This window comes from Crocodylus siamensis, chromosome 13, assembly GCF_052110815.1.
Source record: "Crocodylus siamensis isolate JL-2025a chromosome 13, ASM5211081v1, whole genome shotgun sequence".
Lineage (NCBI taxonomy): Eukaryota > Metazoa > Chordata > Crocodylia > Crocodylidae > Crocodylus > Crocodylus siamensis.
Window position 1 is genome coordinate 22,591,956 of NC_143407.1, and position 26,435 is coordinate 22,618,390.

The following is a 26,435-nucleotide window of genomic DNA, read 5'->3' on the forward strand; positions in this document are numbered from 1 at the left end:
GTTTTCATTTTGAGGTTTATGACTGTAGGGAGTGCAGAGGAAGGGAAGGAACGTTAATATATATATATGTACACACAAACATACACACACACACATACACAGCAGGCTTGCAATGAAAATTCATTTATAACCTTAACTATGGATTAATTACTAGTGCTCCGTAACTCTTCCATTAGAGCCAAATCTTCTACAAACTGGCTCAGCAACTAGTTTCCATATTGTGTTTTTCTCCTGGGGAGGGAAGGAAGGAGGAAAAGAGATTCCCCCTATAAATTAGGCTGATGGGCTCCCACTCCACAGGAAACACTAGCTAGAATCAGTGCATCCCATTCTAAACTCGTATGGAAAGTTTCAAAGCAAAATACTGTAAGAGAGCAAGAAAGCAACCCCCCTGAATAGAGTCCCCAAACCCTAACCCTCTTGCTATAGCAGAACTATGCTGTTTTCACTGGGTCTGATACCCCCACGATCATGAAAGCAGGAATGTAGTTATAGACCTTATAGCTTCTTCTCTTGATGAATGTGGCATATTCCATTTAAGTGTGTAGCCTCAGGACTGAAGAAAAAAGGTTATGCACTTAGTTGGAATAAGTACTCATCCAAACTCAATAGAAACAATGCTCATTAACTACAGGAACAGCCTGCACGAAGCCTTTCCTGCCTCATTAAGGCTCCTTACCTTGTTTCTCAGAACAGTATGCTTTTAATACCAACCCTGAAATTGACAGGATCTGGTCATTTCAAGGATCCTTTGAAAGCCTTGAAATTGAGGGTGCTAATCAGTCTCACTGAGTATGCAGTTATATGGCACGATTATCTTACAAAGTGGACAGCGGGGTCAAGCAGGTACCTATGCACTTAAGCAGTTTGCGCACAAACAATATGGAGATAATTGATGGCTACTGTAATCCCAAGCAACAGGTAAAAATACGAGACATCACTGTGCTGCAAAGCTAAACAAACTATGCATACTGGATAAGTGCTTAAAAAGTACATTGTATATATATAATTACCATTATTGATAACCAGCAACGAGAATACACTACTACCTAAACCCCAGGCTAGAAACTACAACTTTCACAGTGACTTACAAGAGAAGAGGTTAATAGGAAGATGTGATTCTTAACTTCTCTTCTGGTGTATTAGAAGTAAAGTGCACAACCATAAGCAAACAGACTGGTGTTTTGGTAAAATCAAATTCAGCTACAGGATACCAAGACTTTCACCTGTATCCAATTAAATGCTGTTTTGGTATCTAAACTCCGTTCATTACTGTTCAGACAATTTACAAGATTTTTTTATGAACTTGAAAATGGAGAAGATCAAGGGTCTACTTTAAACAATTGGTGGCAGCATGCATACTGAGTTAATGCTTCATCCTTACTTTTGCAATATGTAATGCAAGACCTAGACACAAGACAAAATGTTTATGGAAGATTTTCTTGTTTGCTAGGATAACAGTTTTCTTTAGCACCATTACAAGAACTATTTGCTTTCTAAAGTTAAAAGGTACATCTGCCCTCAAGAGTGACAATACGGTGATGGCATCCTCTGATTCCATGTGTATTGGCAAGTTTTGCATGCAATCGTTACTGCCTGTTTTCCAAACAATTTCCATTGGCCTTGAAACTCAACCTGAAACTGGGCAAATCTTATGAATCACCACTAGAAATTAAAACTACCAAGGAACAAATTATGTCCTCTTGTTATATCTATTTAAGCCCATCAGCTAAGGATTTTATGCTGTGCCCATGGGAGTGTCTCATATTGTTGATCTGTCCCTTAAGACTACCAATATAAGGATTAAGTTGATGAATAACTAGCACAAAACATTACAGACTTAAGAGGGCCATACTTTTCCATGATAATCATCTTTACTTACACAACAGGATAAGAGTTAAGATTACATGACTGCCTAATACCAAGAGGGTTGCTGAAATTCTTCAGAGCAACAGCACACCTCCAACAATCCTTCCAGGTATTTAAAACATACTCGTTATACCATGACTCCCCAAAGTTTCCAAGGATCTGTCTCTGAAGCCGTACACTGTGACTTGCTTCACATTAGGTTCACATATACTTCCCACCTTCAGCAATGTGTCAAATGGTGTAGAGATTTCACCCATTTTCCTCAGTTGATTTAGAAAGTAAAATTGACCTCTACTAGCAAAAAAAGGGGTTGAACACTGCAGATCAGCTGAACCATTTTAAGCAGTTTTCACCACTGGTTCTAAGGTGAAGAGAAAGACCATGTTTCACATCTGTCAAACCATGTTTTTGTACTTGATATCTGTTGTTTAAACTCTTGGATTGTATAGGTTGACTCCAAGTCTTGATATCATTCTTTCTATAAACAAAAGTAACTCAGTGAAAAGAGAATGTATTATTATTAATGATAATAAAAATTATAGTAATAATAGCCAAACCCAAAAAGTTTTCTTGGCTCTTTTTTTTTTTTCAGTTAGCGTTGATACAACTTTCACTGCAGTATTGATACCCACTGCTTTATATTATTGTGTAGGTAAAGACTCAACAGGGGCAAGCAGGTCTCTCTAGCACAATCCAGAAGAGCAGCTTCCAGTAAATCATGAACACGCCTGTTTTTGTCCCTTATTTCTGGGATCAGGAAGTCTCACCTTAGTTCTTGCAGGTTTTCTAGGGAAAAAGCAACAGTTTGGAAAGAAAACAGCCTCATAGCTGGTCTCAAACTACAACCAAAGCTATATGAAGCGTTCTAGCTGAAAGAGCACAGGTGGGATTGTGTTATTTTTAAAAGGTACAGAATCTCCCACTGGGGTTGGGATAAGGAAAGTACAGACGGAGGACAACATTTACATTTCTGCAATCCCATCCTCTAACACACCCTACATACATGTGGGAAAATGCCACCTGCAGAAAGTGCTGTAAAGCTCAACTTTACCCCAAATACTGAGTCATAAAAAAAAAAGCACTGGCTTTCCTGAAATACAGCATAAATTCTTCTCTTAATTCACCATAAACATACGGATAAAAGGTCATCTGAAATAAATAATAAAATATATTTAATTCCTGCACCTGAAGAAAGGGGTTGTTTGAATGTGCTCTCCACCTCAAAATACCTCTACAGGCAAAAACTGTACAAAGTTGATGACATACAGATTCCCTAGTGAAGCCAAGGGGCATGCAGTCAAGATCCACCCAGGACACAAACTGTATGAAGTTTGTAATAAGCCGTGAATAAGGCAGAAGTGCTCTAGTGAGTCCAAGCATGTATCGCCAGGATGGCTCAAAAAGAAACCTATCCTTGCTGAAGTCAGACTGTCACTTTTAGTCTGCAAAAACGAGATTAAGGTTTATACATTAATACTCCACAACGGGTTTTACAGTATGCACAGGAATTAAATTATGATAAAAGTGAGCTATTTTTACTAAAAACAGAATAGAACAATCTATCAAAATGCCATTTGGCTGTGTTCATTACATTCTAGAATTTAATTTACATGATAGATACTTTAGAGTAATATGTTTTAATCAATAAACATTTGTTGAAGCTTTTTTTTTTTTTAAATAGGAAATATATTTAGAAGCTCTTCTCCAGTGTTAAATGTTACATTAACAAAGTCAAATTAGGAGCGCTTATTTTCCCATTCTAAGCAAGTACAATTGCATACATACATAACCAAGAGCAAGCATCTACAATTAAAGTTGTCAGCCCATGTTTAAATACATCTTAATTTAATCCATTTTATTTTATACAATTCTGCATCTGGATCTCATTTTCTGTATTCCTGTAGGTATTCTGGGTCACTATTAAGAATCCTTTCAAGTTAGGAAAGTTCAGCCAAGACTACCTTAATCCAAAACCTTTAAAAACACAGTAAAACGGAAAAAGTAAAACAAAAAGCTACTTCACCACCCCCCTGCCGCCCCAATCCACCTGAAAGTCAAAAGGCACCAGCCACTTGCTACAGATAATATTTTGCACTTATAAAGCACTTTTCTTCCCCCCCAAGTGCTGTTCATATATAACTACATTAACCCCGGCAAAACCCCTGGGAAGCAGATCGCTATCCCCATGCAGATCCCCAAGGAAGCTTGTCTTACCCCCTACTCCTGCCATGTTCACTTTTTAATGCGTTCCCCCCCATACACCCTTCCTGACAACCTCCCCTCACCTGTAACTTGACGGCAGCTATGCCAAACATCAATGTAACATATTTCCGGCTCCTCGCAGGCTGCCTGCGCTCTGAGCTCACACGCAGGCACTTGCTGTACACGGGCTCCTCGGTGCGGGTGAGGGGTGGGCAGCCAAAGCCTGGGGGCCAATTTATTTAAACTCCAGCAGTTTCTGGATTTAGAGGCAGCCCCCCCCTCCAACCAGTCAACTAAGAAAAACAGATCGCAAAACTATCGATCGGCAAGAAAAAGGGACACCTATTCCTCACCCTCTCCACCCCCGCCATCTCCAGGCCTTCCCTATACCCGAGCTAGAGCTCGCACCTGAAGGAAAAGCCGGGGAACAAGCGGCTGTCCCGGAGGGGCCGGGACTGCCGAGCGCTTGGGAGTAGCCACGTGAAGGTCCCGGGCAGGAGGGGGGCAGCGGGGGGCTGCGAAAGGGCCTGGCCGCGGATCAGGAGAGCGAGGGACCTCCCGGGACAGACGCGCGGGCGGGCAGACGGACACCCGCGGCGGGCGGGGACGCAGCCCCTGCCCGCCTCGCGCACAAGCCGCCCCCTGCGGTCCCCGCAACTTCAGCGCTGCCGGAGCCGGCCGGGGAGCAGCCTCTCCCCTCCGCCGGCGTGTGCCGGAGGTGCCCCGCGCCCGGCTCCAACTTGAGAGCGGCCCCGAACCGGGCCCGCACCAGCGACACCCGGCGGGTCCCCCCGCGCCGGGGCAGCGCGCCGACCTCCGCCGGGGAGGGCGGCAGGGGGGCCCCGGCTCCGGGCGGCTCGGGCCGCTTTAAAAGCCCCGTGCGCCGGCGCCACAGCGCCCCCAGCCCCGGCCGCTCAGAGGCTGCAGCCGGCGGCTCCCGGCGCCCCGCACAAAGTCCCGGCGCTCGGGAAACTTTCCCCGGCTCCCTCAACCCCGGGGGCCGGAGGCCGCCCCCCTGCCCTGCCCTGCCCTGCCCTGCCTTGCCCGGCCCCGCGCGGCCCGGCCCGGCCCGGCCCGGCCCTGGCGCCGGCGGCCCGGGACAGCGCGCGCGGGCGGGCGGGCGAGCGGCGGCAGCGCGGAGGCTCCGGCGCCATCTTGGGCTGATCGATGAATTGAACAAAGAGGATCAATTTCTGATCACGCCGCTTATCAATGGGGGAGCGGGGCCGGGCGGAGCGGGGGGCTCCCCTGGGCGGTGCGGCGGGGGGCTGGGCCCGGCGGGGGGCGGCGGCGGGGCCCGGCGGCGCGGCCCGGCCCGGGGGGGCGAGCGGAGAAGCCTGACCTGCAGCTGCTGTAAATCAAAGCGCTTCCAATATTGAAACATCGATCCCACATTGGCCGCCATCTTGAGACATATTGAGACAGAGTGAGCGGCTGATAGAGAGAGAGAGGGGCTGGAGTTCAGGAGCCGGGAGGGAGGGGGAGGGGGAGGGAGCCGGGCGGCGGGGAGGGGGGAGGGAGGGAGCCGGGCAGGGAGCGCCCAAATCCCGGCCTGGAGCACGCGCCCGGCCCGGAACGGAACTGAGCGGAGCACCGACTCGCTGCCGGCGCGCGCGGGCGGAGCGGAGCGGAGCGGGGCCGGGCCGGGCCGGGCCGGGCGCGCCGCCTTCCGCCGCCCGGGCACGGCTCTCCGGAGCGGGCAGGCTGCGGCCGAGCGGGGAAGCCGCGGGACAGGCAGGCGGAGGATCAAAGGCGCGTCCTCGGAGCCCCCGGAGCACGGCGCCGGGGCAGGCTGGGACGGACGGACGTGGGAAAACACTCGGGATGGAGGTGACAACGGGAGATGCAGCGTAGAGATGTTCCCCAAAACAGCCCCCCCAACCCCACCCAACAACAGCAGAAAAGCAACAGCCACCGAAGCTTTGTAGCCTGTAAGGAGACACGGAAATACCCACAACATCCACTCGTCTCGTGGAGAGACCGTTGCCAGACGCTCGTCTTCGCGCTGCTCACTTACTTGCCTGCTCGCTTCTGGTTTCCCGGCGTTGTTGAGACGGGCCGGCTCTGCTTGCGCCTCGGAGCAAACAAATGTGCGAACAGTAATAGCAATGCTAATAATTAATTGAATTGAAGTAGTATGTCAAATACGGCCTCTTTTTTCTGCTCTGTAACAAGACTCTTTTTTTAACAAAATATGGGTTTCTATGCACACACAGATGCTTTAACTGAAACAGAACCATCATATAGATCTCTATAGATAGATATACATATAGCTTTCTATATAATATTAAGAACCATTCCCTTTCAACCCAAACATTGCAGCAGTTACACCTCGGTCACGGTAACCTGAAAGTAAACCGACTGGGCTGGGAAGTGAAACTGAGTAGCGTAGTTTCATTTTCCACCCTGAAAAGCAAAAGCCAAACAAACAGCATGAATAATGAGGAACAGATACAAACGAGTACAGCTCTTTTTTCAGAAAATAAACTAAATGTTAGATTTCGACTCTACCCTGCAAAGCTTTAACATCAATGAAAAATTTAATTCATGCGTATAGTTTCATTAACAGCCATTTCAGTTTTCCTGTGGACATCAATAGGCTTCATGTGTGCAAAGTTGCTTTTAAAAAAGAATGTGATTTCAATCGCTTAATAATTAGTTTGGTATATCTATTAATACTGGAGTTCACTTTGCAGCAGGTCCTGTCCAGACATGCAGCAAGAGCAATCCCAGGGCTAAGGAACTTCCAACTTAGTCAGGCACAGAGGCAGAGGCTGAAGAAAAAGGAAGTGTATACCGATTGCTTTGACTCACTGTGTCCAGTATGTCTCTGAGAGGAATTTATTTAAATGTACACAGGGCTTTACTCATATGCCAAGTCTTTGCAGAATTGGGGCTTTAAATGTACATCCGATACCTGAGCAGTGCCACTGCCCACAGACGTTAGTAGGACGGCTCATAAAAAGGTCTTCAAGATTAGGCTTGGGGTTTGCAGACTTAACTGTACTGTCCTGTGTGTACAGTATCCATGGAGGTAGAGACTTAAAAGCTGTAAGAGCTGATCCTGTGCTGAATAATAACTTTCCTACTAAAAGAAGTATTTTCCTTGCTGTTTCTGTTTTAAATGAGAGCACATTTTACCAGGCTTACGGGTTTACCAAAGAAAACAAAGATATTTTAAATAGGCATTTTTTTTTCTTTTTACAAACAGTTGTTGCATTGTTTATTTAGTGTGAAATTGACAACAAAATAAATGAATAAAAGATTGAGGCTCTAAATCTGTTCCCACTGAAATCGGTAATTTACACTGTAATAATTTTTTTAATGATACTATTTTCATAATACTTACAATAAATATTGACTTCCTGATTTATTTGTTCTGTGCATTTCAGCTTTAGGAAAACAAAATCAGTGCCACAGTAAGTAAATAACAACTTGCAGTCTTTCTGGTGCCAGAAGTTCTGTTGATTGCAGAGGAAATTTTGAAGATCTCAGGAATGGAAGATCAGACCCAGAATAAACTTGCATTTGTGGAAATTCTGTGTTTAAAGTTCTCATATGTATGGATCGACAAAAGGATCTACATAGATCTACGTGTGTGTATGTGAATAACTATAACTGAATGATTTAAAATATTTTAAGTGAATCTAGTGTTCATAAAAGGTACTGATTTTGGCTACTGAGAAAATGATGTCTATCTTTGAAAAAGTTGTCACAGGAAGCAACAGAGCAAATTTCTTGAAATTATCCACTAATCTGCTTCAGTCTGTTCTGAAGATGCACCATCACCTCAGATTCCATCTCCATTCACATGTTGTTTCTGCTGAGATTGCTACCCACAAGGATGCTAAGTGTGATGGCAATTTTTATGCTAATGGATTCCATGTAATGATCAGCCCCATGCCTACAGATGCTAAAATTGTTAGTTGACTGTACTGGGAATAAAACTAATGACATTTGGTTATAAAAATGTTAGGCCTCCACCTGGTGAACTAAAGTGGTAGATCTACAGAATCCAGCAGTATCCACACTTCAGAACTTGCAGCAGCTCTGTAATGTGGCCAAACTGCAGCAGCAGATGTTTAAGCTTATTTTAAGAAGGAAGTCTTGTTTCCTTTTGAGAGAGCTTTGGTGGGACAGTGCTCAATGCTTTCTGCTTAAAAGTTTGTCTAACACCCCTTCCAGCAATATAGTTGCTCCAATAAAAGGTATTACCAAACAACCTTTGTTCTTCACTCAACTTGACTGCTAGTTATGGCAAATAGGCTCTTTGGCTGTGTCCAAACCAGCACGCATGTTCCCAGGGACAACTAGCATTGGGACACCTTGTGGTGCTGCTACTTACCCCAGGGAATGGCTGTGCCATGCTCTCTCTGATGCTAGGGTTGTCACCTCTATCTATTCCAAGGGGTTTCATTGCATGACATAATAACGTTATTGACTTTACATCAGGAAGGCAAATGCACATTACTGTTACATTTTAAAAACCCACTCGACTACTGCATGCATCGGATTCAACATTTAATGTTTATTTTAATGAATCCTATCATTTATCGCCCAAGTGACTTTCAGGAGTCTCTTGGAGATTTATATCTAATTCCTGGAGACTCCAGGACAATCCTGGGGTGTTGGCAACCCTATCTGGTATGCAGCAGGTTACCCCAGGTTGGGCAGGGGAGACTGGGGCCAGCAAATATACTGGCCCCAGCAGCCTTACCTGGGGGCCAGGGAAGCCGCAGCCGCATCACTCCTGCAGCTTGGAGCCTGGCTGGCAGCCGGAGTGTGGCTCTGACTGGCCAGGCTCCAGTTTTGGGCTGCGTGTGCTACCTCCACATGCACCGCCCCGCTTTTTTCTGTGTGGGTTTTTTTGACCTCTGAATCCTGCAAGGTAGTGGCATGGGAAACGCCTGAACGTGCGGTATGTGGCATAGGTCTGCGGCACCACACACCACATAGCTGTACTCGCCTGGATGCGTCCTTTGAGGTCATATCCAGAGAGGTATCGAGCATGCAACCACAGTCACTACCTGAGTTCATAACAACAGCCAAAGAGACAGAAGCTGGATAAGGCTGTGAATTCCAAGTATGACAGTACATGACTGGTTTAACTACTGGGGTCAGAAGAACTCTCTCTTCCCCAGTGGTCCCCTCAAAACTGTTCCTTCCCTCTAATTTCTACAACGTGCTCTGTTTGTTTCCAGTCAAAGGAATTTGAGCCTCCTATCCTCACACTTTTCCATGTCTCCCTCCTGTCTTCACCGGTCAGTTCTGTGTCCAAGCATCTGCAAAGTAAAATTTCACAGACTCCTAACAATGCTGTGCAATGTCCCCTTTGTTACTTTGGGGCGAGTAGGTAAAAGCTGCAAGGGTATAAAGCCCCCAGGATGAAACATCAGGGTAGTGGTTTGGGTCTGGGGCATAATAGTCTCAGTGTAATACATCATGTAGTGATACCCCAGTTTGAACCAAAAAAAAAATGCATCTGAGCTGTATCATTCTCTGAAAACACATCTGGTTAAAATTCAAGGTTTTAAATTGAGTAATATTTTAGAGATACATTTGGTAAGTATTAAATTACAGTGTTATATCTGGTAATATTTATGATAGTAATGTGTTAAGCAGAGTTTTATGTCTGTCAAGTTATATGAATGATTGTCATATGGCATAACGGATGAATCCATATATAAATAACATTTTATTATATTTTTAACTTCATTGTAATCTTTTTTCCAGGAGTTACATCTTGTCATATTATTGCCAATTTGATATAAAAGCTTTATGACTAGGTATCATAGCATTTTATAATACCATTTTGAGTAGGAATAAACTGTACAGCTTGATTTTGAGAGATGTTGAGAAATCTCAACTCCAGTTTGAAGAAAATGGGCCTAACCTTGGAATGCGTTTAGCATCCTTTAACTCCTGTTGACCTCGGTGGGAGTTGAGGGCACTTCATCTGACAGGATCAGCCTATCGCTAACATTAGACTTCAGCCTGATCTTGCATTCCTTACCCAAGGGAGTAATTCTTACTCTCCCACATAGTATTGTTCATTTCAGTAGGGCTACTCTTATGAGAGTAGGGTTGCAGGATCAAACCCGTTATTTGTTTTTCTGGGTAACAATAAGCTTCATGAAACTGTGCTGTTTTTTTAGAGTATTATTCTTTTAGGGCCTTAACATATGAGGTATGGATTGAGCTATTCCTGGCAAGGTCTAAGCACCCTTAACTCCAGTTAAGGTTCCTAGGAGATGAAGTGCTCAGCTCTTTGCTTAAACATATTTGTATAATCTGTTAAAAAAAAAATCTTCAAAAATTCCTTTAAATACCTTTAAAAAAACCCCAAACGTGCTTGCTTCCCCATAGGATGACTCTATATATGAATAGTCCTTTGCCAATCATGACTTGTAGTAGAGATGATATCTTTTATTAGACCAACAAGATTTTTGCAAAAAAAATATTTAATTGCAAGCTTTCGGGCACAACCACCCTTCATCAGGCATTGGAGAAAAGACTGTAAAAGTTCTTCTGGGTAGAAATGAAAGTTCATGTTCCATAGGATTTCACAGAGGTCTTTTGAGTAATGCATCCAGAGACATCACAGCCTAAAGGAGCCAAATAATAGGACCTAAAATATCTTAAAAGGTTAGATTTTTGCTCTGGATATGCTGACTTCCATTAACATTAAGCAAATATAATACTGAACAAGTAAGTACAGCATTTACCTATATATATATATATATGTATATATACGAAGTTCCCATTTGACAATGATACAATAGCTAATAATACTGGTAACTAATGATAAGTATTTACACATATTTACCAATATATTAAATAGTTTTCTTTTAAATTTTTGTATATATAAATGGACAGGACCAGTTTTGGCAACCAAAAAAAGTCTAAGATTTATGTATGTGGATGCCACTGTCTCACCAGCATATCACTAATGCAAATTTTAAGTTAATAGATTTGCTACATCATTGTCACTGGACCATCAGTGACACCGTGTCCTATTTTATCCTCCATACCCATTGTAAAGAATATTGGAGATGAAAGGCCCCTAATCTAGCAAAGAGGATAAACCAAACTGGAACCCTTTCCATAATGAACAATGACCCTTAACCAAGCTAAACCTCATATTGGTCTGATAACACATTACTCTGTAATTATTACAAAATTATAAAAAATAATAATTTCAAAATCATTACCCTGCTCATAAACAATCAAGGCAATTAAAAATGAAAAGGCCCTGTCAGGTTATCTATGCATCTCTTTGGTAATGTAGGATAGTTCCCTGCTAAATACACATCAGTATCTTGGTCCACTCTGATTTTAATTTATAATTTTTCCCCCACTTTACCTCCTGCTGCTAGGCTTTGGGGCTGGTATCACGGCTCTCATTCTTCTGGCCAGGAATATTTGAATGGAGCCTTTGTACCCTATCCATGCCTCTCCTCAGCTGGTTGAGGTCCAGTCTTCCTCCCATTTAGGATAGAGTCTTTATTAATAAGAATTCAGGAGCTGATTTTTTTTTCTTTTTGCTCTTTTACCATGGGGGTGATTGGCACAACTGTTCAGTTCGACTTATCAGGCAAAGGGATTTTTTTCCCGCTGAATATTAAACTTCTCTGCCCTGGGGTGGGGATTAACCCCCTCTTTTTCTCCAGGCGAGTTTCTCACTCTATTTTTCTTGGCGTCTTTCTCTCATTTTCCTGCTGGTTCATCTGGTTTCTAATTTTTCCGCATCTTTTTCTCTTTGACTCGCTCCCGCATCTCTCTCCTTATTCTCCCTACACATTTTTCCTGGCACCTTAGTTAATTCTTGCCTTTGCCCTTTCCCCACCCTACTGTCCCTGGGCTCCCTTCAGACCTCCTCCTCCCTGCTCCCTGCAGCTGTCACTCCCCACTGCCACAGAGCCTTCCAGCTCCGTGCTCCATGGCATGTTTGGGAATGAGAGGCCCAAACTAACATTTGTGATTCAGAACAATAATTGACATTTCTAGTCTCTTTTCTTGTTAACATAATACCTGGGGTAGGAAGAATGGTCTAATGGCGAGGCCATTGGACTGGAATTTGAGTGACCTGTGTTCAGTCGCTGGCACAACTCTTGTGTAACGTAAGGTATGTTGCTTAATTGCCCGTAGGCCTCAGCTCCCCTTCTGCAAGATACTTCCCAGGATCCTAGGGGTACTGGGAAGACAAAATCCATTAGCGGTTGTGAGGATCCCTTGGGTAATGAGCACTATGTAAAAAAACAAAATGTAAGAAGGAAAGGGAAGAAAATATATTCTGCATACATGTGTGCTCAAAATGCATTTCTCTATACCTACCACTTTCCATTACATTTGCTTCTAGCCAGGGCCTCAGAAGTGAGTGACTGTAAAACTTACATTATACTGGAAGGAAAAAAGAAAAGTATTTTTTTTACATATAAACAGGAGGCATCTTAGGTGGTAGTTCAATCCCTTATGCCCCTCAAAGCAGGTAGAGAGAGTGACCAGGAACTCTCCTCTCCCCCCATCTTGGTTTATTTGTCTTTCTCCACCCCCCACCCTTTCATTCTCTCTCCTTCCCTTTCATTGACTCATTTCCCTGTCATAGTGCTTCTCACACACTTTCTCTGGCTCCCTATTAACCTCTCCTCTCTGCCTGCTTTTCACCTCTCCCTCCCTCAGGGTTGTCCCTGCTGCTGTCACTGCTCTGCCCTCAGAACCCTGCTCCTCTCCCCTCCATCTGTCAGTCATTCCCAACTGCTAGAAACCTTCTGGTTTCAATGATCCAGCTCTTGCCTGCTCAAGGGGACTTGCAGCATTCTGCTCACTGCCAAATAGCAGGAATCCAAAGAATTTTCACTCCTGTGTCCTTGTTGCAATACACATCTTGCATATACAGATACCTCTGTGATTAATGTAAGGCAGACAGACAGTTGGGAATGCACAGGGATGAATGAATGGATGGATGACTGTATGATTTCTGGTTTCTCGTATCTGGATTCTCCTATTTACTAAAAGAAAATGCTTTTCATGACATTATATTGGGGTTCACTGGTGTGGCGGAGCACTCGCAGTGCTCTGCCACTTTAAGAAATGGGCCAGGCAGCGGGCAGGTGCAACCCAGTCTTGATGAGCAGCCATGGGTGACTGGTGCCTCCTGAGTCTGGGGGGACACCAGCTCGCCAACAGGGGGAGGTCCCCCAGCAGTCGATCGCCAACCGGGGGGGCAGCCACGGCTGATCACCATGCCCAGAACCACCAGCGGCGAAACTGGAAGTGCGCTTCCACCACCACTTCCAGTTTCATGGCTGGCGTTTCCAAGGGGTGCATGGCCATCTCAGGGCCTACACATCACCAGTGTGACCAACCATCTTAAGACACAGGGCTGGAGGCAGCAGTTGCTGCCTGGTGCTGAGGAAGGAACATCTCCCGGCAGAGCTGCTGCTCTGGAGACAACATAGAGGTAAAGGCAGGAGCTACGGGGTGGCTTGGAGGCTCCTGGTCCCGGGCATGACCTAAAACTGAATCCTACCAGGACTGGGAGGCCAGGTGGTCCTGCCAGTGGCGAGGCAGGGCCAGAAAATGCCAGGTTCGAAGACCATCCCAGTGAAAGGCAGATTCGGGTGCCTTAATAACCCCTGCCCCCACCACCCAGTGGGTTACTAGTAACGTCGGAGGGAGTGAGGGCCAAGTAGGTCCATGTGGGACACCTGAGTCTGATGGGGGTGCAAAGCCTGAAGTGGGTAGTGGAGCCAGGCATGGCTGCAGCCACCTGAGCCTGTTTAACGTGTAAGACCCTAGGGAGAGAAGGAGAGTGGTGGGCCAGGCATGCCGATGAGGGGCACCTGAGCCTGCAGGGGTGTTTCACCCCAGGTCCCAGAGAAGGGGGCAGAGTATGTGCAGATCTGGGTGCAGAGAGACACCTGAAAGGCTGCACCTAAGTAACTGAACAGTTGATGCCCTGAGTAGAGAGCATGAATTGAGGTCCTCTTTATTTGGGGGACCGAATTTGGTCCAAGTAAGCCTTTGGGTGCCTGAGGCCACAGATGGGCCTGAGGCTAGTTGGAGGGCGGCAGAGGAGAAGCCACGGAGAAATAAGGGGGTAAGTCAGCAGCCCAGTATGAAGAGCAGCTGGGAGGAATTACCTGGTTATGAGACAAGGGCAGAGTTGGTGCAGTATTTTGCATACCGCCCAGCATTTGCTCTGATGAGGGTGGTGGGAGATGCCCAAAATGCTGTGCGCTTCCTGGCCGGGGAGCGAAGGGAATCGAGTCTGAGGACCCTCTGGGTGAGGGCAGGATGAGTGTGGCCCCAGGGGAAAAGAAGAGGCGGTATGAACGAGGCCCAGCAAGGGCAGTATGAGAGAGACCATGTGAAAGACAGTGGAGTGTGAGAGGCCTCAGTGAGAAGGAGGTGGTATGAATGTGGCCCATAACAGGGCAGGTTGTGGGAGGCCTAATACTGCTATGAGTTGGGCCTGGCCTCAGGCCAGAGCTTTACACAGTTGTTAGGAATATCTGCAAGGCATGGGACATCTAAGGGGAGAGAGGAGTGTGTACTAAAGGCCCTAGACACCAGGACCCAGAATGGGCAGCCTCCCGCCTAATTAAGACCGTAATTACTTAACAACAAGACGTGGCAGGAAAGATAGGTGGGTGGTGTGCCCAGAGGCAGTAGGAAACCTGCACTGTGGCTGGTTGGGGAGCTCCCACATTGCTACAATGGGGTATAATTAATCGGGAGTGAAACAGATAAATTAGAAAGATGATAATAGATACCATGCCCTGATTCTTCTCTGATGCTGGCGTAAAATAGGAGTAAGCACACTGAAGTTAATGAATTTACACTAATGTAATACTGATGTAAGAGAAAAATCAGAAAAGTGAAAACAAAGAGCATAAGTAAAGTACTAGGACATACAGATAGAAACAGACTGACAGACTGAAGAGAAGGGCATGTCATGGCTGCTTTTTCATGTGTCATGTTGTTGACAGTTGTAACATACACATTTTGACAGTGACATGCAGCCTACATGCCACAAAATGCTATAACCTTTACTGTTTACTTTTGCCACTTATTTTTTAGTATGATCTGATGAAGATTAGCACAAGAATAGTATAATGTCTAGCTTTACATGATCCTTAGGATGTCCAGAATGATTTCTCCTGTAACAGCATATGTCATATTTATCTGTGGGATATTTATCTGTCTCCAGAAACACAGTTGTGATTCAGAGTAAGCTATTTGCAGTCACTGAGTACTGATACTGGGTTAGATGACACAGAAAATTCAGATTAGAATACAAATGGATGAATTAGGCACACAAAGGAAATTCATAGGTGCATTGTAGCCGCATGATGCTAGCAAAGCTAGTGTAGAAGCCACAAAAATATCTCTATGGCATGGTACAAAGCAAGACATATCCCATGTGCAGAACCTCACCCTTATGTGGAACATGCTGGGATGAAAAAGGGAACAAGGGAGCATGGCTGGAGCATTCTTATATTCCTCAATTCTTAGGTGGCACAATGCTCCATAGAAGGTATTGCAACCAGAATGTAAGGTAGAGTAGCCTCCAGGCTGCTCTAACCTTTATTACAGTCTAACCCAGACCTTAGAAACAGTAGTGTGAGAGAGGCATATTACGTGCTTTCTCGGTCCATGCCAAGCTCAGCACTGTCACTTAGGCAGAGATATTATATAATGGAGCAATAAAAAGTAAGAATAAAAATATTCACATGGGAATCTTATCGTATCTTGCAGCAAAGGAAAACCTTCCCAGATTATGATACCAATTCTACTGTGTCTTCATCAAGTGTAGAACATTTCTGAAACGTTTCTTTGATATAGTTTTATTATTTATTAATAGTTATTGTTCAGTGTCTAAATGGTTTCAATAATAGTGATATTTTCTGAAATCTACTCGCATTGTATTGTTCAAGGATTATCTTCTTGTATATGCTCCACAGACAATATCAGATTTTCCATTTCTGTGTTGGTTAGGTTAGATCCTGGCCCCTCGTAAATCTCTTTGGCATCACCCTAAATTGAAGTGTTACCCTGCTGTGACCCCAAAATAATGCCCTGTAAGTCAATAGCCTATCTCTTGATTTTGGCTGATGCAGGTGAGTGTAGAATTTAACCCATTAATCTCATTGGGATTACTTATGAATAACATTTAGCTCAACACCAGTGAAACAAATTGAAGGTGTCCACCAAAAGAAGTGGCAGATGGAAATAAAACTAAAATTTTAGAAAATTTCTCCCTAAGTGCCCAAATCAGTAAAGCGCTTAAGCACATGCTAAACATAAGCATTTGCTGAAGTGCTTATCTGACTATCTGACTAGGACTGGAATGCTGAATCAGGACCCATGTGCAGAAGCCCCATTTTAAGTGAAGGTTACAGAAAAAGTAGAATAATGAAACAGCAAGGAGAAAGATGTTCAAGGGCAGCCAAGCTGGAGGAAACAAACATAATTTGATTATGTGAAGTGTTTATAAATGCAGTTTATGAACACATATGAAGCCAATAATTTAGTACTTTTCAGACTGTAGCTGTCACACAGGAAAGAAATAATTACTTATTTATCTTTTTCAAGGTTTTCTAGAGAAGAGAACACATTGAAGTTTAGATAATTTTTTTAGCCATTTATTCATTTTTAATAGCTCATTGTTTTGTTGCTTATCTCTGATTAGTGTTTTTCACAGACATTCCACAATGGGAACTTCATTTACAGGTGATTGATAGAATGACATTTTCCTGGTTTACGACTTCAGTAAAATTTTTGTTTTAAACTTTTTGCTTATCATTTGAACATGTGTTTATAGGCTGCTCTATGAGGCTGACTTCTTTCTTATCTAGATAAATTCGGATTGGTTTATGTCAAAATACATGGCGCTGTACCAGCGTAAAACCAGAATAATAGAGTAAAAGATCAGGCTCCATGTACAGATTATATTATCGTATACAATCCATTTTGATATCTTACTTTATTAAGATAATATATTACAGACACAATGCCAAGATCTTAACTAAATTAAAATCACTAAGGATCCAATCCTGAAATAATTATATGAAAAAATGCTTTGGAAGCCAATGGCAGGTTCCTCTGTATAAGTGCTGCAAAACTGGAACTGGAGTCATATTTCCAAAACAGACAAAGAGATTTATCTTAGAGATCTGTCTATGAGCTGGATTCCTTTAGCTCCAGGAACTATACTGAGAGAATGAGTGAGAAGAAGGTAACAGTAGAATATGAGGGTTCTGATAAGATCACAGCAACCATGAGTGCCGGCTTGTGTGCTTGGTGATGTCAACAGAAGGGAGATGTTTAAATAATCCTATTCATAGGTGTCCTGTGCTGTGTTTTATATACCGTAGTTCATGCATCATGTAAGAGTTTAACAAGAAAAGGGTTCGTATTAAGTTTGCACATAAAATGTTTTTATGAAATATGTGAAATGCTTTCCAGTTTTACATGATTCCAATAAAACATTGACCATTAAACTCTGCCCTCCTGCTTCTGTATTTTAAATTTCTACTGTTGTGCTTGTATTTAAACAAGACAGTTGTAAGAAATAATGTGAGTTTGGGTTTCATTTATGAAGACACTCAGATCAATTGTCCTTTTCTTCCCATGGGTATAAATCAAAAGTAACTCCTCTGGAACCGCTGGAGATACACACTAGTAAAAAAATCAAACTCCATTGTGCCATTTGGCCTCAAAAGCTGATACCTGTGGAATCAAGTCTACTTAGAGCAAATAAAGATCTCATCCTTTGACTCCAAAGTAGACCTACATCAGGCATGAATGTTGCCCTGTTTGCCAATGATGTTGCTGAGTTCTTCTCTTCCTTTCGCAGTTACATATGCTGTATGTAGTACAGAGGACTTCTGTTGACATGGTCTGGCATTCCTTGAGTAGAACAGAGGTCAATATACACCAGAGATCTATAACATATCTGCAGAGAAGATCTTCAGCAAAAAGGGAGTTATCTATTTTTAAATCATCAAATACTGATGCATTATTTACATGTGTTTAGCAAAACTGGATTCAAAACAAAAAACAACTGTTTACAGACATGGAGGGCCTGATCCTTAGCTGATCTGTGATTGGTATAGCCAGGAAGGGTCACCTTTGCAGCTTCCCAGTCATAGTGCGACTCTGAATTAGAATAGGACCCCTGTATAAATTAGAATAGCATGTGTGCTGGCTGCCAACAGCCCCAAGGGATTATAAGTGGTCACATTTTGCCAAGAGACAGAAACACCCTGCCACGGTCCCTTTCTTTCCCATGCCTCCTGTGCAAGCTGTAGGAAAAGGTTTGGCACAAAAGCCATTATGATGGCTCTGTGTCATTTAAAGAGCCATGGGTGCATCTACATGTGCGTTAATGTGCTTTTCCTAGTGCACATTTAATGTACTACCTTCAGTATGAGGTACTAAATACGTGCACATTAGGCTGCACGGATGTGCAGTAGTGCAAGAGCACACACTTTAAATGATGCTTAATGCACAGCAGCCTATTTTACTGCACAGTAGCATATTAGCACTGTTTTTATGCAGTGCTTTACTGCACAGTAGAATAGCCTACTGTGCATCAAAGTGCACATGTAGACAGCCCCCACTATGCTAGAGTGATCCTTCTGTGAGTAGCCTTGCTGGTTGTAGGTGGAGATTAGCTAAACTTTTTAAGGCGTGTTTTTACTGTTACACTGAGTTATATTGTGTAACTGTTCAAATCAATTGTGTTACTTTTGATTCACCCTGAAACAAGAGAAGAACCAGGCTTAAATTATGAATTTGCATATGAGATTAAGAAAGCTGGAGATGCAGGCAAGATCTCTTTTTTTCTCCCCTTTTTTTGGTTTAATTATGCAACAAATTTTGTAGCTGAAATTTACATACTTCTCAATTCATGAAATTATGAGCAGCTGCTATTTTGCTACATTCTTAAATTGAAAAGGCAGCGTAGAAAAGAACAGACACATTAAGCAAACTCCATCTGCCCCTCACGTCTATCACTTCTCTTCACTCTCTCCTTCACCAAACAGGATACAATGGTGTAATCAGATGTCTTGGTTTGCCTGGGATAGTCCTTGAATTTATGTAGCTGTCTTTCAGAATGGGATTTTTGTTTTCAGATCCACTTCTTAGCGTGGCCTCCTGTTCTTCCTTGAAATGAGTGTGGCTGTTTTTCAGAGGATACTAACAAAACACTAGACTTCCCAGAAGAGAATAATTTTGCAGAAGGCTGTTGGTTTTTTGGAGGCCCCTGAAAGTTTTCAGATATTTTTCTTAGCAGTTTTCAAGGTCCTGAAAAGGAATGAGGAGCTACTTAGCTTCAGTATGCTCTGTTCTGATTATTTTAATTTTATTACTGACAAATTATTATTCTAATGGTGTGGAAGTATGTTTACATTTTTTTAAAAGCATGTGAGTGAGGTCAGGAGATCTTAATTCTTTTTCCACTTCTCAAAATGTATCATTCTGCATCTTCAGCTTGACACCATGCTGAACAAAAAGGATATTTTAAGCTTTTTGGAGCAGGGATCTTATATGATTATAAAGCACCTAGCACATCAGGGGCAGGACCCCAGACCGACTGCACAGCTAAATGTAGCCTATACCTCACCGGATACATCTACATGAGATGTTTACTGCACAGGTGACTAATTAGCAGCTCAGTAAATGTTTCACGTCTACACATGTATCCCTATTAGGCTGAAGTAAACTAATTTACTCCTCAGCAGTGCACATGTAAATGCTTGGGGAGCTGGCTGTGGCATGAAGGTGCTGTGGCACAGGGGCTGCCTGTGGGCTAGCCCCAACTTGAAGCACCCTTATGCCCCTGCCAGCCACCCAACAGCACATTGAGTCAGGGGGAGCAGCCCTAGGCTGGCAGGCTCACCCCTCCCTTCTCCCCCAGGCTCTCTTCCAGCCAGAGCTGCTCCACCCTGGCTTAACATGCTGCAATCCTGAGCATACGTGCATGTAGACGCATGCCCAGCTTGAATAAACTCCGGCCCGATAACCATATTAATAGGCACGTGTAGATGCGCCCACTATGTAATAGGTCTCACTATACAAATAATACAAATGTTGCATTTCATCATGGCTTAAGAACAGATTGATATCTTCTGAATTAAAAGATGGGAGCTCCAGATTTCAAACCTATTTAACACCTGGTTAAACAGCACTTAACACACTTGTAACAGTTGAGCGCATCCCTGTTAAGTGGAATTTTTTCCTATTGTTGTCCCACTTAAGAAACAGTCATTGTCATTCAGTGTCATTAGCATAAATAGGTTCCCTAGGAGATGTACCATTAAAGTGGCCATCCCTATTAAGCATGTCCCAATTAAGTAGCATTTATTGTATGGCAGCTTCCAGACCTCAAAGCAGAATAATTTTCTGTTCCTAGAGGGGGGAAAAAATCAGTCAAAGAAATTATATATTTAAGGAAAGCTTAAATTGACACAAACTGATGAGAGCCTCCAAATGAAAAATTAACCTTGACATGCCATCCTTTTGTTTATCCTGTAATGATGTTTTTTCTGATTTTAAGAATGTAGCCTACACCCTAACTGTGAATTTCTTGGCTTTGATCTGATTGTGTCATAAGACACCATTTTGTTTTATTTTATTTTATTTTTAACATAACTTTAATTTTATATTATTTTGTGACTTACGATTATATTAGTCATAGAATAGTCAAATCCATGCTCTGAAAGGCTAATGGTCTGTTAATACAGTGAGCTGGCACTCGGGAGATCAGGGCCTCTGTGCCTTAGTTCATTGGCTGGAGAACAGGGATAATAATACTTCCCTTCTCCCATCCTTTGTTTCTCTAGTCTGTTTTGGCCTGATCCTGCCACTTCTTCTAAGAGGGGAAAACCCCTGCACCTGGCTGGAGTCCCAGGCATGCATCAAGTTACAGGTTGAGAGCTTTCGGCTGTAAGCTCTTCAAACCAGAAATTGTCTCTATTTGAATGTACAGTGCTTATCACAGTGGACCTTTGATTTTGACTGGGGCCTCCACAAACTGCCATATAAATAACAATCACAAAAAATACATGGTAGGGCCTTACATTCTCAGTGAACACAGCTTCCTTTGTTTGCAGAATCTGGGTCCTCAACTCCAAATACTATGCAAGTACTCTGCCTGTTTTAGCCAAAAATATATGTTCTTTAATACTTAGGTTTAAGAAATTCAGGTAATTTTGTAAGGCATCAGTGATTCCCAGGTATCTATAACTTGGAGATACTTTGTAGATGTGGCAGCCACATTTTAAATCTCACTATGTAGGTCATTCTGATTCTTTCATTTTTTACTTTGTGCCAGAGTAAGATGTCTGTATCAAATTATGACCTCAATTTTGTACTATCTGCTGACCACAAATCTGAAGTTACTTAAGGCAGCTTATTGCATTGCATTCCAAGCAATGTCCTGTCTAGGAAGGTGCTTAATTTTTTGCTAAAGGACTAGCAGACTTCAAGAGGAGTCAGACCTACCTTCTCATGTCATCTTCTCTCTCTCAACCATTGGCCCCACTTATGGACTAATGACTCTGCTAAAAAGAGGCCTTTATGGACTGGTGTGACGGACAAGGGCTGAAGCATGACAAGTTTAGCATATGGCAGAGTGAAAAAGTTCACCTAAGAACCAGGTGCCATTTTGTAACTGGCAGCAGTCAGGTAACGGGATGCTAAGTCAAGCAGATATCTCTTTGTAATCCAAACAAAACAGACAATAATAACGCAAAGAGGTCCACCTTCAAGGCAATTGGTTAAGTATAGCATTTACCTGAAGTTGGCTGCTCTGCTGTTTTCTCTTGGTAGAATCAGTGAGTATCCCTTCACTTTTTGCTCAGAAAGCCAAGGTTGTACAGTTTGCTTTAACAGTACATACTACTAGTGTTAGTAGTTGGTTTTCAGGAGTTCTTCTGTTCTAAAGTCTACATGAGTGTCTCACTGATACATCACATTGCTTGAGATGCAATAAGGGTGGCCAAAACACAAGGTATTCAGATAAGCAGTCTAGTCCAGTGGTTTTCAAATATTTTGAGCTGAGCCCCCACTTTGAGTTACAATTTTGTTTTCCCCTTTCCCCCCCCTACCCCAGAGGAGCAATGCAGCCAGGCACAGGACACCCCTCATCCTAGGAGCCTCCGCAGCTCAGCTCTGCTCAACTTGGCTCAGTGGGGCAGGCTCCACCTGCCTCAACTTCTGTACCTCCTGCCGTGGCCCTGCAGCAACTCTAGGATGTGCGTCCACCCTGCCGGGTTTCCAGAGGTGCAGCAGCCAACTCCTGGAGCCTGCCCAGAGCTCTCCCCACCCACATCCTCCTGCCAGGCTGCAGCGGAGCTGGCTCCTTGCAAACTTCTTGCCCACGCCCCCTGCACTGCACCCCCCAAACACTCCTTCAAACCCCCGCCGGGGGCACACCCCACTGGCCTAGCCACTAACATGAGCTCTCTTGAGTCTCTAAAACTAGGTTGGAAGACTCAAGGGGATGGGCTTACTTTATTGCTACTTGCTGCCTTTTGGTTGGAAATGGGCTGATTTTAATACTTTTGCTGTAGTCTGAGCTGGAATTTGGAGATATAGAAACATAGGGAAACGAAATAAATGGAGGAAAATAATCAATTACCTTTTTTCCAAGCCTCCCTCCCCCCCCCAAAAAAAAAAGAAAGAAAGAAAGAAATTTGGTGTGCATTCAGTTTGAGTTTGGAAAACAGGTTTGATTTTATATGCATGAATGAAAATCTCAATATTAAACTGTCCCAGACTCCCAGGGAAATTCAGAGGCAGACTCAGATTAGCATTTCCAGGCTGTCTAATGTTTACTAAAAATGGTTAAACTAAAAATCCAGGTCCAAAGCACCTGACACATTAGTGAAGTGCAGCTCCAGATCTGAACTTTGTGTCTCAGAGTCATCTCTAATAACCAGTCCTTAGCTAAGGGATATAGTTGTGCTCATTTCAAACAGTGAGGAAATGTTGTGTCAGCATTTCCAATGTGAAACCTTCTTTTGTCAGGGGTTTAGAACTTGGCCATGACTTCTAGAAGCTGGTGCATCCAAAGTAACACTTGAAAGTTTCAGTGTGTCCCAGTGCAAAAAGCAAAGCACAATACCGTACCTGCATGGAAATTTAAGTATGCTCTTCTGGCTGTAACACAAATCAACTGCAGGGTACTTTGACACATCCCAACCTTTCAGAGTGTATTCTTCTAGCTCTGCTCATTATCTGAGCTCTCATTCAGATGCTTTCAGCACAGATGCCTTTCTCCTCAGCTCTGCACTAAAACATACAGTAAGTGTAATTCTGCCATATGTTAATACATATGTTTTGGTTTGAATGCAGTGTTGAATGCAGCTTTTTCTAGTAATACAAATTACAGATCTTATGCCATTATCTTTGCTTTCCATTCAAATCTACTAATAGTTTTAAGTAAACTGTAATTAAATTAGGTTAGCAGTATGCAGTGTAACCTGTCACGGCGATGGGAATACATATTGATTCTTAATGGTTCAGCATGTATCTGTTCGGGCCAAGATGGTTGGGGTTGGTGGAGTCAAACTGTCTGAGACTCCCTGTGATGTTGTAAACTGATGGGGAGGCAAATAGCCCAGAGAAAAGGTGTGACCAGGATTTTCACTTCATCCTCACCTCAGATTTTCCCATCTGGCATATCACACCATAACAATGTGAATGATGTCACCGCACTGGGAAAGAAGATCTGAATGGGGTAACCTTTCTCCCTTACCAAACTCAGCAAGCAGCCCACAAATTATGATTAGCAAGTACCTAGGGCATGTTTCTGGGAAAAGCTAAATCCATTTTTCACAGGCTGGGTTGGATTGTTTTTTTAATACAACAAGCAAACTTGTTTGCAAATAAACTTCTGGGAAGGTACTGGGCACATTAGGGAATTTATAGACCCGATTTTGTTCTCAGTTTTTATCAGGGTTACACCAGTGTAATTCCCCAGTGTCATCCTATTGATTTAAATGGAGTTACCCCAGATGTGCATTGTTGCAAAAGCCAAATTAGGCCCCATCGTAATTCTAGGGACTAATCTTGAAATTGTTCCAGTGTTTGTAAATGAGAGCAGCATTTGAAGACTACAAGGAAAAAAATCAGTTAAAAAGAACAGTCACTACCACCAACAAGCCCCCTCAGTTTTGCCTCCTGTAGTTTCTGCCTTCTGTACAGAAGCGCATAAAGTGAGAACCTCAGCTGAAATAATCTGGTGCTTTTCCATTAAAGTTAAATGAGTTATACTGATCAGCGCCAGATGAGAATCATTATTTGACCCGTTAGTGAAGCATGGTTTTGGGGTGGAAGCAGAGGGCAGTGTGGTCTATCTATGGTTCCAGTCTTAGAACCTCATCATAAGACAAACTCACTTTTCTCTTAGACCTGTAAAAAATGTATTATGAATGCAGTGCCTAGTTTTTCTCTGAACACAGGCTTGTGATTATCATGCCAAGCCTGGAATTGCCTCCTCCCTTAATAAATCAGCATAGTTTCTACAAGCTCTTCATTGACTGCCAATGCTGTGCTACCAATAATTTACTAGTACAGTATTGAGAAACTTCTGTGCATTCACTGTGCACAACTGAGTTTGCTTCCACATGCCTGGATTTGTTCAGTTACATACCTTCTGAACATATTAAAAAAATAACAAGCCAAGGGTTTTTTGTTGTTGTTGTTAGTTTATTTTTGATAAGCTGTCTCAAATGTTTGAAAAATAAGTAATTTTCCATTTACAGTGGGCATAAATTCCCTATAGCTCTAAGGGTTCTAACACATATATGGTGAGCCCAAATCTCCTCCAGGGGGATTAATATATATATATTCTCAGTAATTATAGGTTGATAATTATATAAATCACATTATGCATATCATTATTTGTAAATGACTGGGCAAGTTTGTAACGTAGAAGGGCGGGACCATATATCATAAGCTAATAAAAAAAGCAATTATATTTCTTTCTGATCTACTTCTCATCTTCCCAGTCAGATTGGAGCATTGTGCAATAATTAGAGATGGGTGAACCTCAAAACATTTGGAGGTTCCGGTTACATGTGATAAACATCCAAAAGTTTGGATATGTGTACAGTGTTCAGCTGAACTGTGCCAGTCTGGAAATTGGGGGATGCCAGAATAACAAAGTCCCTCCCAAGATTTCTAACACTATTATAAGCTACATTACAAATGGTAAAAGAATAGTCTTTTTATGGCATTGCTGTCATTTCCTAGGTTACCAGGAGCTTGTGTTTAAGTGCTAAGACTCAATATGAAGCAGTCAGTTTAAGCATGCTTGTATTATACAGCACACTTTTGCTGTCCGTGAAATTTGTCTCCATATAAAACAATGCTTATTCATCATTTAAGTCACTTTTTTTCCACTGGTCAAGTCTACACAACAAACTTCAACACATGACTGTTTACACATTCTAGCTCCTAAAGCAGAAGCAGCCTAAACAAATCCACTCAGCGCCGGGGGAGGCTAATTTGCACTGCTGAGTGATAACACCATCTCCTAGCCCACTAGGTTAAGTAGCCTCCCCATGCCACTGTACAGATGTGGCACCAGTGCTTCCAATTAGGAGGCAGCTTGCGTGCAAAAGAATAGCGTGATTGCAGGTGCTACTTTTTTGGATGGTAAGTTTATTGTGTCAACATGCCAAGTGAGGAAAAATAACCATTGTGTCTTCACATTTTCCCCTCCATTTGTCTGTATGCACCTGTTGCCTTTTACTTTACATTTAGACTATAAGCTCCTTAAAACAAGAAGTATTTTTTTGTTCTGTGTTTATACAGTGCCTGGGGTCCTGGTTAAAAAAAAAAGGCTTCTATGTGCTTTTACTGTACAAATAATAATTTGTCATCCAAATAAAGTCCCATGTAAACCAACATTGAGATGAAACTTTGAAAAATCTTTTTGTTTTTTTATGATACTGTTCATAGAAAGCTGGATTTTGTTTTTTAATGTACTGAGCATGCTGGCCCCATACATACAAACATGTGTTTTCTTAACATTGAGGTCAATGTGACAACTCATTTGTTTAACTGAAGACAGTGCTCAGAACCCTATACAACTGAGTCCAAAGTATCTTCTATGTAATCCTGAACAAATCCAGGCATGTGGGAGATAATTTAATTGTGCAGACTAAAAGAACAAAAGTTTCTCAATTCTGGTAAATTATTGGTAGCACAGCATTGGCAGTTACTAAAGAGCTTGTAGAAACCATGCTGATTTCTTAAGGGAGGAAGAGAAGCCAAACTCAGCACTAAAAACCCAACCCAAGATAAATAGAAAACGTCAGCATTGTATTTACCTCCACAGTCCC

General features: G+C 42.9%; 1 protein-coding gene across 6 annotated transcripts in view; it reads right to left on the minus strand.

Moving 5' to 3' along the window:
• Positions 1-5,572, minus strand: part of CUX1 (cut like homeobox 1) — a 416,613-nt gene extending 411,041 nt beyond the window's left edge. For 5 of the 6 annotated variants that reach the window (XM_090026255.1, XM_090026256.1, XM_090026253.1 and 2 more), the window contains exon 1: positions 5,414-5,572. In XM_090026255.1, coding sequence (XP_089882381.1) covers positions 5,414-5,476 — 63 coding nt within the window. In that variant the 5' untranslated portion in view covers positions 5,477-5,572. Of the gene's footprint in view, positions 1-4,154; positions 4,295-5,413 lie in introns of all 6 variants that reach the window. The other variant, XM_090026254.1, reaches the window with a different exon arrangement.
• Positions 5,573-26,435: the final 20,863 nt, after the last annotated feature.